General features: G+C 40.7%; 1 protein-coding gene across 2 annotated transcripts in view; it reads left to right on the top strand.

Moving 5' to 3' along the window:
* The window catches only part of pou6f2 (POU class 6 homeobox 2), a 71,999-nt gene that overhangs the window by 15,381 nt on the left and 41,599 nt on the right, over nucleotides 1-15,019 (top strand). For both annotated transcript variants that reach the window (XM_071484903.1, XM_071484904.1), the window contains exons 4-5: nucleotides 6,399-6,496; nucleotides 11,914-12,133. In XM_071484903.1, coding sequence (XP_071341004.1) covers nucleotides 6,399-6,496; nucleotides 11,914-12,133 — 318 coding nt within the window. The remainder of the gene's footprint in view (nucleotides 1-6,398; nucleotides 6,497-11,913; nucleotides 12,134-15,019) is intronic.

Here is a 15,019-nt window from a genome sequence, read left to right as displayed (position 1 = left end):
CTTGTGCTGCTTCCATCTCCACTCCAGCATCAAGGGAGAGACAGGTAAGAGCTGGAGCAGAGCACTCTCATGTCAGAGAGCCTTTTGGTGAAGACCTGTGGCCATGAGTGAGAACATAAGTGTTTGAGCACAGGGCCCTTTCCGCTTTAAGCATCGTTTGCATGCAGATTCCCCATCCATTCATCAGAAACAGGGGCTTGCTTCTGAAGTGTATTATTTTCTGTTGTTTACATTGAAAACCTTTCTATGGAAACATCATTTGCTCTCAGACTGTCCTCCTTCTTCTTCTGTCCTCTTCCTCTGCCCCCACCCCACCTTCACATAACTGCTGAGGTGTAAAATCCTTTCTGTTGGGCACACTCTACGGCACCTCCTCCTATGTAATTCCTTAACTCCATAATTCCACTTTGTACCAGAATAATGAATGACAGAGATGTTTTTTTCCTTCCCTGTAAGGTCTACACCCTTGAGCAATGAGGAATCAGGCTTTAATGTTGGAGGCCCGGAGAGATTGCCGTGGCCTCTTCTCCCTCATGCCCCTGCGCTGGGCTCTTAATTAAGGAAATGACAGCTCTCCTAGCAGCAGCAGTAGCCATAATGTAGCTAATAGTGTTACAGACAGCCACTCAAAAGTCAGTCTCTGGTGTTTTTTCTAGCCCCAGAAACACTATTGACCTATCCCTAGCAGCTTCTCCACCCCAGCCTCTAAACAGAGTATTACTTCCCTGCCAGTCCAGAGGGAGCCATCTGACTAAGAGCACCTGGAGTTATTGGCAGCAGATTATGCCCTGTGTTATTGTTGAGGGCTTTGGTGGGAGTAATGAAACACTGAGCTAAATCACTGGTGATTTTGACTCTCTTGCATTCTACAAGGAGTTAAGTAAATCACTATAAAGCCCACACTGCATATTATAGGCTGCACTCTTCTACACAGCACCGTGCCTTGTTTGTAACATTACTTTTTGGACTTCATCCCAGGCTGCTTTAGAGAGAAAGATGAGAGTGAAATGATCTGTTGCAATACATTTCTTTCTCTCTCAGCTCTCTGCAATGCCACATCAACCTTCCAAGTGGTATTAACAAAATCAATGGTCAAACAATCTGGGACAATTGGTTGTGTATTGATGGAATTAAACCTTGTGTATGATGTGGCGTGTTGTTTATGTGGGCCCATCGTTTTTGCTCCAGCAGCTCTCAGATCCCTGTCCAACATAAAGGCTCTGGATCAACAACACAACAGCACACATTTGCTGATGAGAATCATGTAATCGTTTCGCACGTTGCACTGTAATTACCACAAGTGTGATAATTCCACTCAGAATAAGAATTAAGAATGTAATTAACTTATAATCTTCACTCTTTTTTTAAATGTGAAATTGTTTTGCACAGATTAGATTTCAGTGGCAAAATGATTGACAACATCTTAATAGCAAACACATGCACTCAGCCAGACATTTTCAAAAGGACCATTATAAAAATGGGGGTTGGCTGTTCATTCTGAATAGCCTGAATCGTTACCAGGCCTCTCTCGTACATTTGACAACTTACATAATGCATTTCCACTAAAATAGCTTAAGTGTTAAAGCTTCTTTTATGGGCAAAAATTGATTCATAAATGCACTGAGGCGAAAGCTAACATGAACACAAAGCTTTCAATAACGCCCATTTTATTCAGACTGTCAATGTATGAAGCGGTTGCATTAGACAAGGTGGCATGCTGATTGCTTTATGAAATCCAGGCTAATTGTTTTGTGGTGTAGTCCTTGGGGCACCCTGCATTAAGACAGGCCGAATGAAGTCAAATAAATATAGCTCTTTGCACCCCTGCCCTCCCCACAGACACACATACACACACACACACACACACAGGCCCACCGCCTTGTGTGGCATTGAAAGTCGCTCTCCAGTGGCCACTTTGGTGATCAATGAAAGAGAATTTATATAGTGGTGGATATTGGCAATATTTCCGTGACATAAGTCACATCAAGTTGCACCCTGTGCTCTGTGATAAATATGATTATTTCACTGACACTATAAAAAAATTTTACTGTCACTAATCATGTCGCTGTCAGTATTAGTTTAGACTTAATTAAGAATTGATTTATGTAATTAAATTCATCCTCTTGCTTTAAGGCCAGGAAAAACTTATTATATGTATGTCCATTTAAGGGCTAAAGAGTGTTTTTGTCTTTCATAGTGAAGATGTGATTTAAGGACACTAGTGCTGTTACAACAGCAATTAAATTGCTCAGGAAATTCAAAAAAAGAGGTGAAGCCTGAATGTCCTAGATAAATGTAAAGTAATGTTGAATGTGCGTCGCCTGTTCTTTCATCCATTTGGCCTCTGCTTTCATCTCTCCTCACATCAATACATCCATTCATTCCATTTTATCCATCGTGTGACCTGCGTATTATCACGGCATCAAAGGAGTTTTCTTTTTAGTAAAGGTTTGATCGAGATATTCTCTTTTTTTTTCCTGTGTACAGTACTAATCTCCATCTGGAAATCCATTTAAGAATCATTCACACTGGATAAGTAGATTTTTTTTAAGAAAAGAAAAGCAAAACATGTATAAAGATTCCAGTAATAAAAAAGAATTGAAGATCGACTCCCTTGGTATTTCTCCTGTCAGCTATTTAATTTAGTTAAAGAAATTACACAAATCCTTTGGGGGAAGATGTGCATGTGTATTTATTTATTATTGATTTTTTCCTCTGCGATAAACGTGTTAACGTTACAGATATTTGCAGGGAGATGAAGCTTTCTAAGTTATTGTGAAATGCTGCAATGAAAGGCATCAAGGAATCGTTATTCAGTAAGTCTCCAACACTGTTTGTCAGATAGAATACATTATTCACGACCAATATCTTAACTACAGCCATGAGCCATATTGTGTGGGGTTTATCAGTGATGTTATTGTAGCTGAGAATCTTAATTTAGCTAATTGCCTTTGTTATGATGATAACTGGATAATTCACTGGCATAGAGGTTGCTCAGTAGCACTACTCGGTTTGTTATTGTTATCACAATGTGGCAGCTGCATTCAGGGAATTGCCTTTGAGATGGTTGGAAAGTTTGAGTTGCTGTAAATGAAAATCAGACTGTTTCAAGTCTGGAGGAAAGAAATTACTTTAATGTGATAAAATCCAAAGTGAGAATTAAACGCTTAGGGATAATACAATAATAATGAAATCCACTAAAAGAATTTGTGGTCTCATAATATGCACTCTCCAGTTTTCCAAATAAATGTGAAATTATACAGCAGATTATGATGATATTGTACTTTTTATATTGACTCTGATACAGTCACAAAGTCTTTCCTGTACATTCACATTGATCTTAATTCCAGAAACTGAGTGCACAGGGTGGGGCTGTGCACAACGTGATCCATAATGGGTGAAATAATTGGTGAAAAGAGACTGGCTTGTCAAAATATCTGCTGCGTTGCGTGGCTGATAAGCGAGAGGATGTGGACCTTCATCGAGAAGCAGGGCCAGCCAGTCAGAGGTAGAAACCAGCTAGAAAAGCAGGCTTCCCCTTGGGCTTTCACATCAACCATCAAATGCTTGAGGTTCATTTGTTAGGTCATGCCATTCACCAATTATTTGGATTTTATGTAAAGATGAAATGATTTTAGTTGGCGGAGAGGAGTTTAAAATGTAATGCATAAATATACTTGACAGGCAATGAGATCTTCCTGGCGAGGCTATTCAATAGTGCGTTTTGTATGAAGCTTTTATGAAAGGAGTAAAAAACCACTGCATGCTCTGTATGTTTAACAAAAAAGCCTATTCATCCATGGATAAAAAGACACAATACACCAGGGCTTTATTCTTTTATTTAAAAGCTGCGATATTCCATTTAAGAAAATCAATATTATAGTGGAAATGTGATTACATTTTTTTAATTCATTGCCAGTGTTGTGTAGTTACCAAGGTTGTGTAGCCTTCAAATGTGTTTCCACATGGATGGCTTGACTTCATCTGCAACGTCCACTTTATTCAAGGTAAAAGCAGTTTTAAGAAGACAACAGTACATTTAAGTTTTTGTCAGAGGTTTGTATAATACCTTCAAAACAGACTCATGCTTACCTTTTTGTAAAATGATTGTATTCATGTTTTTAAGATAAATTAGTAAATTTTACAGTATTGTGGCTGCAAATTGATCTCAAGAACTATGAATAAAAGGATTGTCAGGGGCTCATCTCTACTTGAACCAAACTTTTAAATCCCTAGTTTCAATCCAAAATGACAAATTTAGATGGCAGATGTTAGGCCTTGTGGATCTTTTGTTTATCAGATCATCTGGTTGCCTTTTCACTGTCCATTAAGTATAATTGTTCTTTTTTTGTGGTTACAGACTCACTCTTCACCTCCCTACACTCATATCTGAGTCTAATTCATTTTCCAAAGAAAAGACAAAACATACAATAAACAAAGTTGAAGTTTAATTTAGCTGATAGCATTTTTTTTTTCTTCTTTTTCGAATTACATATCGTGATAATATTGTTATCGTGAAATCTTATCAGGATAATTGTGTAGGGAAAATGTGATATCATGACAGCCCTAACTCACCACAATTTGTGCAGTTCCTCAATTACTGTACAACACATTTGTACAATAATAATCAGTAATTAAGAAACTATCTCAGTCCTTGTTGTATACTACTGTTGCATAGCAAGAACAATGCAAATGTGCAAATAATATATAATTGGACTGATAAAGGCCCTGAAAATTTGGTTTGAAATCTTTGGTATGAAGTATTTGTGATTAAATAATGGACAATCAAAAGTTCAAAAGAAACAGTCTTGAATTTTTTTATTTTTTTATTTTCCCACTAAAAAACTAAGATAACTCAACACTTCAACAGGACTTTGTGTTTGTGGTTTGTTTGGATTTTACTGACAATGGCCTTGCAACACAAGCAAACAACCCACCCACCTCCAATTGAGCCATCCATGCTACAAAGTAGCTACAATGGGAAATACAATCACTTATTAAAGATGCCTCCAAATAAAAAGTTTAAATGCCTTGGATTACTGCTTGAAGGTCGATCAAAGACAACTGTTTACCCAGGTTAAGGCTTGCTATGAAACGGGCCAATAAAAGACCTTTTCATTGGCACACCTGAGCGAGATGAGCAGTAGATGTTCACTGTATTGACTGCCTGTCTTTAAGAGAACAGGGGTCTTTGTTTATAATAGCACATAGTTTTGTGAGATTTGGTTTCTGCAGCACTACATCTTCACCAACTTATTCAAAAGACATTCATCCTCTGAACCATGCAACCATGACAATATCTTTTCTACTCTCCTACTTGAAGTCATGAAAATCAATGCAAGGTCGCGTCATGCTTTGTACCTTGTGTTTGTCAGTTTGGTTTTGTTTTGTTTTTTTAGAGTGTAAAGAATTATTTAATCACAAAATCTGCTATTATTGCTAGAAAATCAACCTGAATGTTGCTAAAGTGTCTTTTTTTTTCACCTGTGTCACATATTTGTCCATGTTCATAAGACAATTTCTTAGGTTAAAGTTTTCACACATTCTTGCTTCAGTAAGATGTTCTTGTTCTCCCATTAAATTCTTTCAGGCAGTCTCAGATAATTGATGAAGTCATTTTTGGTCAGGTGGCGTCTTTCTTCTGGGCGATCATTTTGGTGAAAGACATTCAAGAGTGATTTAGTTTTTCTGACACTTCTTTCTGCAAGATTTACTCGTCTTTGCACTCCACAGGCCTTTGTGTCACCAGTGAGGCATCATGCGCTCTCGATATCATCGGGGTCAAAGGGTGAGGGTCACAGCAGCCTCTCGGACCTTTTAGAGCAGTCCACACTTGGTACGCTGCTGAGAGATCCTGTGAGATAGGGACTGCTATGATGTCCAATCGTTGGTGTCCTTTATTTTCCCTGCAGCCATCAGCAAGCTTATTATCATGTCCCTGTCTGCTCTGCTCCACTCTGCCCTCATAGCAAACAGGTCTAATTGTGTCTCGTAGCTGCAGGCTCAGAACGGAGGGGGGGAGCGAGGGTGGGTTTAGATGAGTGATACTCAGTGATGTAAATGGCTGAATAATATGGCCCCAGCGTTTGTGCTGGAGCTCTATCCCTCAGCAGTAATCTAGGCCATCGGGGATCCGCCAGTATGCATCATCTCCCATCAATGAGCCTCTCCACTGGTTGGTAATTTATACAGTTCTTCAGCAGTTATTGATAAAACGCTTAAATACAAATTCCCCTCCTTTCCCAACTGCCCTCCTCAGTTGCATACGACGCTGTGTAGTGTAATATCACAGCGTGGTCTGTGTTGTGTGTTTATCAACTTATATTTACTGTGTTGATCTAAGATGGAATCTTTGTTTTCTCCTCGTCTTTCTGTCTGAATCCCTGTTGCTCTCTCAGGAGCTCGTGACGGTTCGGTCCAGTCTGACACCAGCAGCAGTCCCTCAGAGCAGAGTCAACTGGGCCAGTCTCACCCAGGATACCCAATGGGTCCACAGGTGAGAATCTGCGATAAACTGAATCCAAGCATGTTTAATGAGTCATAATGTGAACGCTGCTAAAACTAGTAGTTTGATTAAGACATTTACATGGTTTATTGTTTTTAGACTCCAATAATCAAAATTTGCATGAGTTTCGATACTTTTACTCAAGTGTAAAAGTTGAGTTGACCTCCTTCTCTTCAAGCTCACAGATGTATAGAGAAAATTAAATTAAAAGACAAATTAAGATGACAAACATCTTTTTGGATTTGAAGATCCTCTCTTTTTCCTATCAAGGGGTATTATTAAAAAAAACAGATGGTTCTGGAAACATGATGTTTTGTTAGGTTTTCATTGGTTAAGTTCTACCTATTAGTTGGTGTAAACTAAGGGCAGGTGATCTTCCCAATAAACGAATCAGGATCTTTTTAACACAAATTCACGATTCACAATCTGAACTGTGAAATTTTTTTCAGCAGTTTTGAAATGTGCTGTTGAGAATATCCACACTTGAACCATTCTATTGAATTATCTATGTGTATAATTTAAAACACAATATTGTATAATAGTATATGTCAGTGTCTTAAATCCCATAGCTACATAGAATGTGACTATCTCAGTCACCTGTGACTGCTCTAATGTGTCAGTCACCACCTGTATATGTTCCAGGATCTTGTGATACAGAGATGAGTGGGGTTGTACTTGAGTGAAGCACAATCTGCATGTTCCTTCAGATGCTTCCTTTTAAGGTGGTTGAATAAATTTGTCATATTACCTCTGAAAGCGCCGACTGTTGCCCAACAATGATAGATAACTAGATAATGAAAGATAACTTTGCTTTGAGAAATACTGACTGTGCATAGCCGAACCACTGCCACTCTACTGATGTTGACTCCTTTTTTTTGGCACCAGTTCCTCATCTGCCGCACTTCTAGCTCACATTGAATTGTTTTCCAAATATGTAACTCATGGATGAGACACCAGATATAATTTGGCCAATCAGAACAGTCACACTAGGCAATCGTTGTGTCCATTTGTGGAGGTGACATGGATCTACGTTATTAATGTAGACTGAGTACAATGGGTGCCGCCCTGGTGGCTCACTTGGTAGAGCACATTAGGCTCAGTCTTTACCACAGCGGCCTGGGTTCGTGTCCGACTCAGGCGCTTTGCTGCATCTCATCCCCTCTCTATCTTCCCTAACTTTCCCATCTCTCTCTCTCACTGTTCCTATCAGAATAAAGACAAAAATAGACAAAATATAACTGCAAAAAAAAACAATTAGTACAATGGTAAAATGTTACGACTGGCTTGAAAGGCAGGTCATGTGCCACGTCTTCAAGATTGATCACGATATAAAATCATCAGATCGCCTGCCCTCAGCTTGAACTATTCCAACAGCCCCCTGTGCCCCCCACCCACCCACCCAAGCAGACCTCTGAAAATGTTTATTTTTCTGCCGTCGATCGCCACACTGGGCTTTTTTCTCTTGATGATCATTGCACGTGTGTAGAATAAAATACTCAAAAATAGCCAAACTAAGTTATGTACACTGGGAGCACTGCAAAAGATTGACAACTAAGTCGGCCCTGTTAATCGTGTTATGTTTGCTTTGATCAAAGCTGTAATGAGAAAGATTAAGGTGTTGGCATGACAGCTTCAGTAATCAGCTTACAGTGTTACCTCAGTGCATTTAAACACGCTGAGTGAAACATAACATTAAACACCTTCACTCACTTCTACACTTCTTCAGCTAAAATGTGAAATTGTAATGTTATTTGTCATCACACATCATCTTCAGATGCAAGTGAATTGTGGCTCTAATGAGCTGACAATACAGGCCTTGTCAAAACAAGCAGGGGAGCAGAGAGGCCGAGCCTGCAGCTCCGTTAATAGCTCAATCAGGCATTGTCCTATCTGATTGGATTTATTGGCCTGGTGGCTTGCCGGTGTTTAATGAACATCTATCTCATTAGTGTTGCTCAATGTCACCGCTCAGCACACACACACACACACACACACACACAGTGTCAGGTTTCCGCCATAATAAGGCCATTCTCCCTGCTCACAGTGTTACTCAATGACAGTCAATCCTCATCAGGATAAACAAAAGAGGAAACATGAGAGGAGAAAAGCCGTTCAGCTTTGTTGGGTAGGTTTGCAGGGTGAGAAATCCCCAGCGAGAAAGTCAATCCGCTGCAAGTGGAGATAAAGAATGAGCTTAATTAAAAGCACTTTTCTGATTACACATACCCTCGCTGGTAAACGCCACTGCTTTGGTAATAGATAAGAAATAAACACAAAAGGGAAAGCATCTCGAGCAGGCAACAGTTAGAGTCTGAGCCTCAGCAGGCGGCTCTCAACAGTCACCATCTAATATATTAATGCTGTCAGTACAGTCTCTGTGAAGCTAACACTTTTCAGAAACAAAGGCGCTCCGCATGCCATACCCAATTCTCTTGTTCCAGGATCAATATGTTTTGATAGATTCTCGCTCCAGAGCCGGATATTGTTCGAACAACCATTATCCGATGGTAGTTTACCCAACATGAATCCACCTTCCTTCTGTTTCCCACTCGCAGTTAGGATGACAAAAGTCTGCTATCTGGGTGATTATGGGCAATTTCTCAGTGCCAGAGCTGCCAAGCAGATAGAAGGGCCTATTCTCCCCTGATGGGCAGAGAGGCTGGGTTCCACATCCAGTCCTGAGTGGGGCTGCTTCCACATCCAGAGCCCAACACACACCCAGTTCTGTGCGTCTATGTGGCCCCTAGGAGACCACTTCTCAACACTCAGCTGTCAGGCCTGCCAAGCACTGTACAGCAGCTTTCCAGCAGCACCTATGGAGAGGAGGAGTGAGAGTCTCTGGCAAAAAGGCAGAAGGGGAACTGCTTGTAAATCTAGATGAGTGATGCTGGGGGATTCTTGTAGTGAAAGCTTGTTGTGTGGCTGCAGAGTTGAGCTAATTATGTTCACACTAAATTTATCCTTATCTCTGATTTTGATATGTGCGTGTACAGTGTTCTCACCTCAGATGGAGATTAAAATCAAACTGGCACAACAAACAGCCTAAAGACCAAGAACTCTTGCATGTTATAAAAAAAAATTCCAAAGTGCTTTCTCTCGGCAGCAGCCTATGTGCCTAACAGCTGCCTCCTTCTCCAAAGCTGCCTGTAATGATAAATAAATCAGGGCTACATCTGATAATTGTAGAATTGTCTTTTAATGTTATTCCCTTCTATGTGAGGCTGCCTTTGCTGTCAAGCTTGGCAATCTCATTTTGTTTGGCTCAGAGATGAAATGTTCAAAGAGTGTCTTTGATTATATGCTGCTTCGATTCAAGATTAAATTTAGTTTAAAACACGAGATTAAACATATGTCACTTGCAGCTAACAAACGTGTCGCCTTTGTTATTGTCCTTTGAGGATTCTTTCAGCTCCCGAATTATTAATTCATTTTTTAAAGTTAATGGCAAATGTCATTTTGAATGCTCTCAGAAGCGTCAGATATTGTCATTGGTTATGCACTGTTGTTGTGTATCAAAGCAAATGTTGAGAAGGAGGAATCCTATACAGTGTGTGTAGTTACTCCTGCCAGCAACAATCACCTCTCTGTGCTTTTTTTTTTTTTTTTATTCCTTTAATATCTTAGAAAAAACAAACTGGTATTTGTTTGTCTTTCAGTGCAGATATTTCACCCTGAAATCTCTCCATGTTTTGTGGCTTTAAACTCACGTGACCTCGTACCTCTTAAACTGTGATCGCATGTGTGTCGGAGCGGGTGCAGGCGTTCTGCACCATGCAGGGTTATCACAGTGACACGCCTGTCACCTAGGAGCACCGGGCTTGGGTGTATGGTGGGCTCTTCGCACCAGTCAGCCCCCTCTGCATCCTGTGCAAGCTGCAGACACACCATGCAAAACAGAAGCAGATAGCTGACAATTGGAGTTAAAGCCTTGTGAACTTGTGGAGGAGTCAACACAGTGCAGCCAGGCTTACCTAGCAACATCTAAACGCTGCTTTACTGTGGACACAACACAAGCTGACAACGTCGTTTTATTAGTTTTTATCCCAAACAATTCAATTCAATGTTTAAAGAGTAATTCCGTTGGATTTTGCAGCATCTTCAGCATCTCCCGTCTCGTACCTCCTGTGCAAATTCAGTCTGACATGCTCCAGTGCTGACATAATTTGAAAAAGGTTTTATGAGAATAAATGAAATTTAACATGTTGTTCCCAGTGCATTCATGGAGATTTCAGCCACGGTACAAACCTTCCCACCTCTGGCTCAAAGCTCTCGATGAAAAATGTGCTGGTGTATTTCCAAACCCACTTCCTCGGAAAATGCATTTGAAGAGATCTTCTGCTGTGCAAAATATCTCAGAGCGATACTTCTGATAACATATCTTTTCCTCTATGGGTATGACTGCACCGATTCCACTTTAACTAATATGAATGAATGGATACATGAAGAGATGAGAGTGATGTGTTATATCCCTCATCAAAAGAGTAAAGCACTGCCACTTTTTTATGAATAGTACTGTGCATTTCAGGCACATTTCTGTGGTACCAGGGATTTGTTCAATGGGATGAAACATAAATCACTCTGCATCTCTGTGAAAGAAAAGTTCTCTGCTCTTTGAGAAAAATTGGATTTGATCTCTGTCAGTACCAACGGCAGTATGTTTTGACTGTCAGTCTGTGACACAGTTACAGCACATAATTCAGCTGCAAAACAACTGCCTTCATCAAAACCCACTGATTGGTCATACAGTCAAGTTGATGACATCTCCTTTACTGTTTTAGCTGTCTCGATTTAACATCCCAGGATATAATAAAAGTGTGTGTAATCTTATCATGTTACCGTCTTGAAAAATTCTGGTGTTTTGGTCAGTGATTGTGAGCAATCTGTAATTTAAAACAAAAAAAAAATAGTTATTGAAGTTGTTCGTTTGCACAAATAAAGAGTTGGTGTCGTGTAACCCTTAATATTGGAATAGAGTTAATCATTTAGGTTCTTTTATTCAATTTCAGTGTCAATTCAAAGCCACTATTGGAATATAACCTTATCAATATTGTAAAATGGATTTTAGCCACATCGCGCAATTCTACATATACAGTAAATTTGGGTTGCATAGTAATGGGATATCTAGCATTAATGGTGTTGTGTTTGCCAAACAGAAAATGATGTTACTTTTGTTTCATTACATAAAGTAATAATGTATTTGGATTATCGATAGTACAGATTCAATGTTTTTTCTTAAAGTATGTCAATGTTGTCAGTTTTATTCCAAAATAAGCAATCCAATAAAGACAACGTTTAACAAAGACTTTGTTTTACATGTAACATAAATGATGATATTTTTTTAAGACATGAAAAACTATCTCCAGTGGTATCATGTGTCTGTGTATGTGTGTTTTGTGTGTGTCCTATAGTCTCTCCTGGTGGCGCAGCAGCTGGCCAATGCAGTAGGTGGCGTGATGTCTGGGACGGCGCCAGGCATGAACCAGCCCATCCTCATCCCTTTCAACGCAGGCGGGCACCTGGGCGGGCAGCAGGGCCTGGTCCTCTCCCTGCCCACGGCCAACATCCAGAGCTTGGTGGCTGCTGCTGCTGCAGGGGGCATCATGACACTCCCCCTCCAGAACCTGCAAGGTAAGAAAAAGTGCCAAACAGACACGTGGCCACAGAAAAAAACTTGTTAGTGCAACAAAACAAGGTCAACCCAGGAAGAAAATAGAAAATAATTCAACTTCTCAAGGAAACTGATATATGAATCCATTGTTGCATGGTCAGTTCTGTATTATTCTGTATTACATGATGATTCATAGAACATGAGATGACATGTTTACCAGGAACTATTAGAAATAAATACAACAAATATTGCTCCCAATGAGAGTGTGTTATACTTCCAGTGTATGACATGGAACAGTTTTTTGTTTTCTCTGTAATAAAAATGCTTTACAAAGCTTTTGAGCAGGTAAGAATCCTTCAGGGGTTTGTATCCCAAAAAGCTGCCATCCTCAACTTGCCCAGAGGAACAACCATATTAATTACAGGTCAATGTTTTGCAGTGTAGCGCAAAAGCACTTTATGCCTCTTTTCTGTGCATAAGAGTGCACTGTACTTCACTTTCTTATCTCTTTTCCACCTCATCTGTCCATCCACATGGCTGTACTTATCCTTGCCTTTTAAACTTTAATGCCCAAGTGTTCTCTTTTGATCATAGTTGTAAATGGTTTTCATTTTAATGTTTAAAACATTGTCTCTTTTATACCATTAGATTGAGGGATGGATGGGGAAACAGTCAGTCATAAATCTTGGATGAGAGAGCCGCACTAATGTAAAAAGATGCCAGGCCACATGTAAAGCAGTGTGTTTTTAGGATGGAGATTACAATAATGCCAGTGCAGCACAAAGTGCAGGGAAGGCTCCCTTCATGTGGGGAAATGGATGGACAGATGCCCTGAGTGAGGAAATGTGGAGGTAGAAGCCTAATGGACACAAACATGCATAAATAACAGCAGCCATCGCTGTGGGCAGAGCTTTTAATAAACCCGCATCTATCCAGCAAGCCCTTCAATGTATCCGTCAGTAGTGGACGATAATGGGCCCAGCAGGCCTGTCTGACTCACACTTCAACAGATCTTCCTCCTAGTGCATGAGGGACAACCCAGAGGCTTCAGTGATCTGATGAACTGATCGACAAACACATTGTCAGGGTGTCAGAATGCCAAAACAAACACCTCTCAGTCATCCTTATTGTCCACTGCCAAACAAACCAACAGACAGCCTGGAATCCAAGGTCCTGATAAACCTCCCCATCCACGAGAGATAGTGGAAAAAAAACTGTTGCGGAGAAATGCCTCTGTGGCAGATCTTTTTTTAAGCGTGTGGACTGACAGACTGCCTGTTCGCACGTCCTCTTATCTGAAGGGGATGCATTGAAGGGACCTCCATGGAGAGAAAGTGACACAAGTCACGAGTGAAGCTAAATGTCTTGACTGTGTCCGGGCCCCTCTGGCCACGCGGCGCTCCTCCACTCTCCCCTGTCTGAGTTCATCACAGCTCCTCTGAATGAGGCCTGCTGGCACAGCACCTCTGTCAGACAACTGCAACTCTGGCCTCTGCCCCCGCTTCCCTGTCGCTTCCCCTCCCTGCCCCTCTGGGTCTCCAGGCCTGATTAATCACACATATAATACAGCGCCACGCTGTCGCCGGGGAGCAGTCAGCTCATTTCACGACCTCAGGAGCAAGTGTGCTTTACAGCACTCACGCTGCTAGCTAATTAGCGTCAGATCAGACACAAGACAACTGTGAGGCACAGTAATGAGACTCCAGGAGGAGCCCAGCCAATGGCTGTATTTAAATGTAATGAGGCGGCTAATGACCAACTAATAAGGCTGTTTGTCTTGGGGAATGGGTGGTTGTGGGTGGAGGAATTGTGTACTTAACATGAGAGTGTTGCGTGCTGGTAGTTTCACAGTCTGCAGACTTTTACTTTTTGCATGAATACAATGTTGATAAGTCAGATTTAGGTATTTTAGTCCATGTTGTTGTTGCATATAGTTACATCTTTACATTCAGCCTTAAAGGGGGAAATTAAATGAGAAGACAAAATAAGAACAAGCAGTGACGACGACATTTTGATGGTTTTGATCGTACTAATCAAAGCTGGCTCTGTAAGAATGAATGTTGACAGAAGGGAACTGGCTGGACCGCTGTGAGCTTTAGGAGGGCAGCTCTCTCAGACTGTGATGAATAACTATCACTGTAATGGGGTTGTGCTATAAAGTTGGAGCGGTTGCTTAAATAAAACTGAGCAGCATCTTGTGGCAGACTCAGTAAACACAGGCACCAGTGTAACTGGTTATTTGTCAGAATGATTTATGCCTGCAAACATGCAGTAAAAACAAATTCCCAATGAAACTAAAGAAGGGAGAAAGTTATCTTTTGTGACAGAGTGCACACAATTCTAGCTGACTTCACAGAGGCAAAAACTAGGTTGGGTCATGCTAGAGGTCTGTGAATATGACAGCTCATATGAATAAAAAAATCATATATGATTTTCACATTTTTTAACACGAGTATGCGCGACTGATGCAGACAAAACATCTACAGATTTTTGTTGCGCCAACTTGCAGCTGCATTTAGGTTTTCATTTCACACGATTGTATCACAAGCAAAGCATTATTACCATACTTGTAAAAGTAGTTGTATCAAAGCACTGTACATGTAATGCTCAATGGGAGGAAGCAGAACAAAGTCTCATCTGTCTACTCCTCTTCTCCACGACTCACTCAAAGATAATGCAAGAAGCTAGTTTACTGGAGCTCTTTCATATTAATAAGCATATCCCATCTTATTTGCTCTCAGCAGAAAACCAGGCAGCAGCATCACATCAGAGAGCTGAGTTCTAATGGTGAGGTGAGAGCATTGTTCCTCTGTACTCGTCCGCAAGAAACACAAAACAGCACTCAGGCTTCCTGATAAAGGTCGGCATCCCACTCACCTGCAGTAATGAGACCCCGTGTCAGTGCC

Source organism: Trachinotus anak, unplaced genomic scaffold, assembly GCF_046630095.1.
Source record: "Trachinotus anak isolate AG129_WGS33_773 ecotype Australia unplaced genomic scaffold, CSIRO_AGI_Tana_v1 ptg000009l, whole genome shotgun sequence".
Classification (NCBI taxonomy): Eukaryota; Metazoa; Chordata; class Actinopteri; order Carangiformes; family Carangidae; genus Trachinotus; species Trachinotus anak.
Note: the sequence above shows the minus strand (reverse complement) of the source record. Positions and strands in the feature narration are given on the sequence as shown.